This window comes from Mus caroli, chromosome 15 (assembly GCF_900094665.2).
Source record: "Mus caroli chromosome 15, CAROLI_EIJ_v1.1, whole genome shotgun sequence".
Lineage (NCBI taxonomy): Eukaryota > Metazoa > Chordata > Mammalia > Rodentia > Muridae > Mus > Mus caroli.
The window spans coordinates 75,379,215-75,386,203 of record NC_034584.1 but is presented as its reverse complement, the minus strand read 5'-3'; the positions used below and the strand labels follow the sequence as shown (position 1 = coordinate 75,386,203).

Genomic DNA, 6,989 nt, shown 5'->3' with positions numbered 1-6,989 from the left:
TCGAGACAGGGTTTCTCTGTATAGCCCTGGCTGTCCTGGAACTCACTTTGTAGACCAGGCTGGCCTCCAACTCAGAAATCCGCCTGCCTCCGCCTCCCGAGTGCTGGGATTAAAGGCGTGCGCCACCACGCCCGGCTCCTTTATTCTTACAACCAGCTCAGGAAGCCTTTTTCTTTGCTGTTTTACATTTTGCTGGGAGAATGTAGAGGAGATGAACCTAAGAAGTAATTTAAGTATGCTCTTTCATTTTTTTTTTCCTTTGGAGACAGGGTTGTTCTGTGTAGCCCTAGCTGTTCTAGAACTCACTATGTAAAGCAGGCTGGCCTCGAACTCAGAGATGTACCTGCCACCCTCCCCAGAGCTGGGATCAGAGCTTTGTGCCACCACACCTTGCAAACCCAGTGTCTTGCCCTTTCATTTTGAAGTTTTAAAACAAGTAAGGATTTATAGCTTGTATAAGTAAAAGCATATGAACACTTCAAATTGCATTTGTGCTTTTAACTTTCCAGAGAAATAAGACTGCTAGAAATCATTAGTAAAAGTAATGTCCTGTGAAATTTGGAAATCAGTTTTGATGGAAAGTGAATTCGTCTTGATCCTTGCCATTCTTCCTGTCTTCTCTTACTTTTTGATTTCCTTGGACAGGTTAGGTATGGGAAGAAAACTTTCTTTTTGTTGCTGCTGCTGTTGTTTTTCTTCTTCTGTTATAAATTTGTTTCCATTTTGTTTTCAAGGAAGAAGAAGCCAGAAGACAATCCGGATCTCAGTATGGCTCTTTTCCAGGTATTTTTTAAAAGGAAAACCTGTCAGTGGGATAAATAATCTAAGATATATCTCGATTTGGGAACTGGGGTGTGTCTGCATATGGGGGAGAGAGTTCTTAGAGCTCCAGAGAATAACGTTCATTCTCATTAATATCTTTTTTTTTTGTTATGGAAAAACAGCATTGTTTCTCCTGTACATAGTTTGAGTTACAACTTTAAGAAAAATAAATAGTTTTTGAGGGCTGAGTATTATAATTCAAGCAATTTATTATAATGTAATCTGTTTCTAAATTGCCAAGATAAGATTATGTCCTGTTACATGTGATAGTGTGTATATTCATGAGGATACTGGCTAAAATCATGCATAGGGCTGGAGTGGTGGCTCAGTGGTTGAGAGCATGGGCTGCTCTTCCAGAAGACCAGGGTTCAGTTCCCAGCACGCACGCAGTAGCTTACAGCTGGCTGTAATTCTAGTTTCAGCAGAATCCATTGTCATCTTCTGGCCTCCACAGGCATCAGGAATGGATGTGACATATAGACATACATGCAGGCAAAATACTCCTACACATTAGAAGCAAAAATATTTAGAACGTCAGGTTATTACTGTGCATAAAAATTCTTGAGTCCAGTCTGAGAGGAGAACTGGAGTTAATAGTTAACAGGCAGTTCTGAGCCTTGCAAATTGGATACTGGGAACTGAACTCTGGTCTTTTCAAAGTTTAACTGTTGAGCCATCTTTTCATTCTGGAAAATGTTTTATAATGAGAAATTATTAGCAAAACAAAACTTTTGAGGGTTCACAAAGATCTGGTGTTCAGAGAGGTGAGGATGCAGAGACACTGAGAGAATAAGTTTTGCTGCCTGAATGAGGCACTGTGAAGCTTATCTGGAAATATACTTCTAAAAGACAGGTTCCGGGTTTTGTTTTTTGTTTTGTTTTTTGTTTTTCTTTTTTGGCTGTCTTTTACTTTGTGGTAGTTTCTCTTAAGGAGAATTTGGGCACCTGTTAGTATGTATATGCCATTGAGTAAAACCATTTAGACCAAGGCTAAAAAATGTTAAGTGTTCATCAACTTTAAGAGAGAAAAATTCTAGCTCATAGCTTAGTTCTACCTTAAAATATAAATGTGGTTGTCAGTTCCCTTTGTCCCTGAGGCAGCTTCAGTTCTGTGAACTAATGCTAGATAGAGCTTTCAGTACTGTGAACTAATGCTAGACAGAGCTCCGTTTGTTATCTAATCTAGCAATCCTGGCTCATGCACTCAGGTAGCAAGCCAGGCCCACATATCCACGACTCCAGTTTTAAGGGATCTAATGCCCTCCTCTGGTGTCCGTGTACAGGCATGCATACCCACACATTCATTTACTTACAACATGTACAAAATAATGTGGGTTTATAATCTAATAGTGTGCTTACAATGAATGAAGTCATTTTCTTTTCCTAGAGAGTCACTCTAGAAACAATCTCTAGGAATGCTTACTAGATGTGCAAATTCTGCTAAATGTAGTGATAAATACCTTTAATCCTACCTTAGAGATTAAGAGAACTGCCATGAATTTCAGACTAGTCTGGGCTACATAGGTGAGATTTCAGCTAAACAGAACAAAAACCCCAAGTTTTTTTGTTTGTTTTTGTTTTAAATAATTGTATATTATTCTTTTTAGAGCTTTTGCTTGTTTAGCATGGGACTCAGATACATAGAATCCCCAGGCCTGGTGAAGCACACCGGTCACACCTGTCACCTTAGACTGTGCTGGCTCGTGCTATGTCAACCTGACATAAGCTACAGTCATCTGAAAGGAGGGAACCTCAACTGAGAAAATGCCTCCATAAGATTATAATACAGAGCATTTTTAAATTAGTGACTGATGGGGAGGGCCCAGCCCTCTGTGGGTGATATCATCTCTGGGCTGGTGGTCCTGGGTCCTGTAAGAAAGCAGGCTGAGCAAGCCTTGAGGAACACCTTCCATGGCCCATGTATCAGCTTCTGCCTCCAAGTTCCTGCCTTGAGTTCCTGTCCTGACCTCATTTGATGATGAACAATGGTATGGAAATGTAAGCCAAATACTGTCTCCTCCCAGCTTGCTTTTGATTGTGGAGTTTCATCACAGCAATAGAAGCCCTGACTAGGACACAGACTTTAGGAGATAGATGCAGGAAGCTCAGAGTTTCTAAGCCAGTTCTGAGCCACCTGTGGCTCTGCAAGGCTACCGAAACAAACTGAAGAGAGAAAGAAATCAATACACTTTTGACATCCCTATTTTAGGTAAGACTTGAGGAATAACTGCTTCAGGTACACGTCACAACATTTTTAAATAAAACAAACCTAGGTTGATAGAAATTAACTTTAAATTGAAACCGACAGACAAATAGTACTCAAGAATGAGAGACCCAGAGGTGGCTGAGCCAGCATGGTGATGAGCACCTGTGAGTCTAGCATTGTGGATGCAGAGCCCAGCAACCCTGAATCAAACACCTCATCCCTCTCTCCTCCCCAAAAGGAAAAAACAGTGATTGACACACCTGGTATTGATGGTTGGGAGGACAGCATATGTTGATTGATTATTTATTGTTTCTTTTTTGAGACAGGGTTTCTCTGTGTAGCCCTGGCTGTCCTGGAACTCACTCTGTAGACCAGGCTGGCCTTGAACTCAGAAATCTGCCTGCCCCTGCCTCCTGAGTGCTGGGACTAAAGGGTGCGCTGTGCTCACTGCGCTGCCATACTGAGTGATCCTTTATTTTTAAGGCAAGGTTAATTTGTTGAGCAGTCCAAGTAGTAAAAACAAATCCAGTGTGTAGTGGAATCTGATTTATAGCTTTAATTTTTTTAGGAAAAATTAGAAGTTAAAGCTTCATGGCTGCTGTGTTCAGGAATGACGACAGTGGTGTCCTTCGTTTTTATGTGTGCACTTGAGTATTGGAGAGGGTCAATAGACTCTTCTTGGTGTCCATCATTATTTCGTTTATTCTTACAGGTGGTTTTCCTGGGGGAATGCCTGGTAATTTTCCTGGAGGAATGCCTGGAATGGGAGGGGCCATGCCAGGGATGGCAGGGATGGCAGGGATGCCTGGACTCAACGAAATCCTCAGTGATCCAGAGGTTCTTGCAGCCATGCAGGTAAGATTTGGAGGAACAAACACCATCAAAGCATTTCTTTTCTACTTTGGTATGAGGTCAGCGCACTTCACTATTTTTTTTTTCTCTTAGTTATCAATTAGCTAATTTTGCAGTGTGGCATTTTCTTCTAAATTGAGATTACTTTTAAAAAGATAGTTTTAGCTTATGTGTATGAACATTCATTTGCATGGCATGCATGCAGCACCCTTGGAGATTAGAGGTATCAGATTTCCCGAGACTGGAGTTGAAGCTTTTTGTGTATGCTGGGGACCCAAGCCTCCTCCTTTGCAGGCACAAACCATCTCTCTGGCCCCTATTTTATTGTTGTATATGTGCTTGTACTTGCATTTACATATATGAGATATGTGCAGGTGCCAATATATGCTACAAGGTGCCCTGGAGTTGGAGTTAGAAACTATTGGTTGTGAGCTGTGTGCTCCTTACTGTTGAGTTCAGCTTAAAGGTCAAGTTTTTAACGGTTCATTTTAGGAAATAGTAGTTTGTACTTTGTATCCATGTTCTATGTGCTTTCTTTTATATTATCTTTAGTTCATGTTACAGAATTAAGCTTGATGAGCTGGGGTGCTTCAAAGGCAATCCTACCCTGGTGTGTCAACTTGGCTGAAGCATTTTACAGTGATTTGTCAGTAGGGTATTTAGTATTCTAAATCCTAAAGTTCATCCATTGGCCACTTTTAAAAAATAAGTTGTAAAACCCAGATGAAGCAAAAAATTCACACCTCTCTTCCTTTTTCCTTCAGGATCCAGAAGTCATGGTGGCTTTCCAGGATGTGGCCCAGAACCCATCAAATATGTCAAAATATCAGAGCAACCCGAAGGTTATGAATCTCATCAGTAAATTGTCAGCCAAGTTTGGAGGCCAATCGTAATGTCAAAGCCCTTGCTGAATGAAGAACAGCTTAGCTCACTTCCTGGATGTTGCAATAATACAAACCAGTGTACCTCTGACCTCACCGGGAGAGCTGGGGCGCTTCGAAGATAATCCCTACCCTCTGCATCAAATGCGGCTGAGGCATTTTACAGTGGTTTGCCATTAGCGTGTTCATTCAGATAATGTTTTCTTACTAGAAATTACAAACTTAAAACATTTTTCAACCTTTAACATATTTTGTAAAAATTTAGGGGAGTCAGTTCCTCCATTTTTCTTTACTAACCTTGGGCTTTTCCTTTTGAATTACTGGGCAGGGAGGTGAATGGATGATTTACTGATTTCATGAATGAAATAAAGATTTGTTAGTGGGAAGCAAATAAAACACATTTAAGTTGATTGAGTTGGACATAACGGTTACTGAAGTATCTTGATTTGTTTTTTTTTTTTTTTTAATGTTTTATTTCAAAATGATCTATTTCAGTAAATCTCTTGGGACCACCAGTATTTGGATCTGACCTTGGTAGGACTAAAGTGCTGGGCAGAGCAGCAGCAGTCCTAGGTTTTGTTTGACCCGTGTAGGCTGCATTTAAATCTTTAAAACTGCTTTGGTGTCGATTTTTTTTTTTTAAGCGTTACAGGTTCCCCTAGATTACGTAGCTCTGCTGTTGTCCATTGTTTCAAATAAATGTTCTGTAGCATTCCCACACAGAGAAAAAGAGGGCTTTCTGGTTTTGTCAAAAATTACCTTTCCCATTAGAAAATACCCCTGTCTGCTTGTCATCCTCTGAATCTTCTTGAGCTACAGGTAGTTTTTTCAGTACCATCATCACTTCTGTCACTCACAGCATAATTGTGGAAGCAGATTCATTGCTAGTTTAGTGTCATATATAATATATACAGTAATTGTAGGGTCATACCTCAAATAGCTGGTGTCTTACTTGGCCATGGGGTTGCTTGTTTAAATATTAAACTTACCCTTGTGAACTCCTGTCAACAGTCATTTGAAGGAAGGATTCCCTTTGGTTTTAGCTATGCTTATGAAATTGAGAAACAGTTGCAATATTAAGAGTTTATGTGAAGTATACATCTTTGTACTTGGAAGAGTCTAAGTTGTTTATATTTGGTAAAAGGTTCATTTGTCCCATTTAGCTCTTAAATATCGCGATGTATTTAATGCCTTGTTTTCTCTCCTGCCGCAAGGATAAAGAAAATGATAAATCCACAAAGTGCATATTTAAAATAGCATATATCTGAAATCGTATGTCTGTGCAGGTTTAACTGCTGCATACAGCGGGCACAGATGCATCTTGTTATATGTAAGAAAAAGCTGTATTTGAACAGAGCATGCGTTTAAAGCCCTTAACAAATTCATCACATAATCTTAAGTTGGAACTGGGCACGGGTCTTAGTCCAAGTGTGCTCTCCTGTCATACAGTTGCCATGTGTGTGTGCTTTACTGAAGATCTGTTTCTTTTGTACTCTGACTACACATGACCCAGTTATATTCTAATGTGAAAATATTAGCATAAATAGGTGAAATTGCTCTTCTGAAAACTGTGTCCTGTGCTTTTAGACTTTTGAGTTCCACAGATAGTAAAAATACAGCCTTCACATTTTTAAAAATAAAGAATCAGTATCATTTCTACACCAAAATATTGGGTTTTTTTTTCCCTCACTAAAGACAATATAAAGAAAAATAATCTAAGAAGATAAAGGGGCTTTCTGCTTAAAGATATGTGGATAATATTCCTAAGTATGCTGAAATAAAATACTGTTTCAAACTGGATCTTGACCTTCCCCCATTTGTTAGCCTGTTATTTATTTATTTTTCTTTGTGGAGTGTTTATCTGAAGTTATGTGATAGGTACAGTAGGCTGTTGATGTTAGTAATGATGTAAATGTTAGCAGGGACCCCTGAAGGTGAGCACAGCAGCTCACATGTGTAATGAGGAGAGGATTCTGAATTTGAGGTCAGTCTGAACTGCATAGCAGGACTTTTTCAGTAGCTTTTTTTTTTTTAACTTTTTAATTCTAGGTTTTTATTTCATTCTTTGAGCCAGAAGTCTTTTTTTTTTTTTTTAAGATGTATTTATTATATGTGAGTACACTGTAGCTGTCTTCAGACACTCTGGAAGGGAGTTAGATCTCATTACGGATGGTTGTGAGCTACCATGTGGTTGCTGGGATTTGAACTCAGGACCTTTGGAAGAGCAG

At 39.5% G+C, this 6,989-nt stretch overlaps 1 protein-coding gene across 1 annotated transcript in view; it reads left to right on the top strand.

The window, feature by feature from the left end:
- Window positions 1-6,561, top strand: part of St13 (ST13 Hsp70 interacting protein) — a 39,142-nt gene extending 32,581 nt beyond the window's left edge. Inside the window, exons 10-12 of the mRNA XM_021182758.1 lie at window positions 735-783; window positions 3,741-3,883; window positions 4,645-6,561. Of these exons, the coding sequence (XP_021038417.1) occupies window positions 735-783; window positions 3,741-3,883; window positions 4,645-4,773 (321 nt within the window). The 3' untranslated portion in view covers window positions 4,774-6,561. The remainder of the gene's footprint in view (window positions 1-734; window positions 784-3,740; window positions 3,884-4,644) is intronic.
- The last annotated feature ends 428 nt before the right edge of the window (window positions 6,562-6,989 follow it).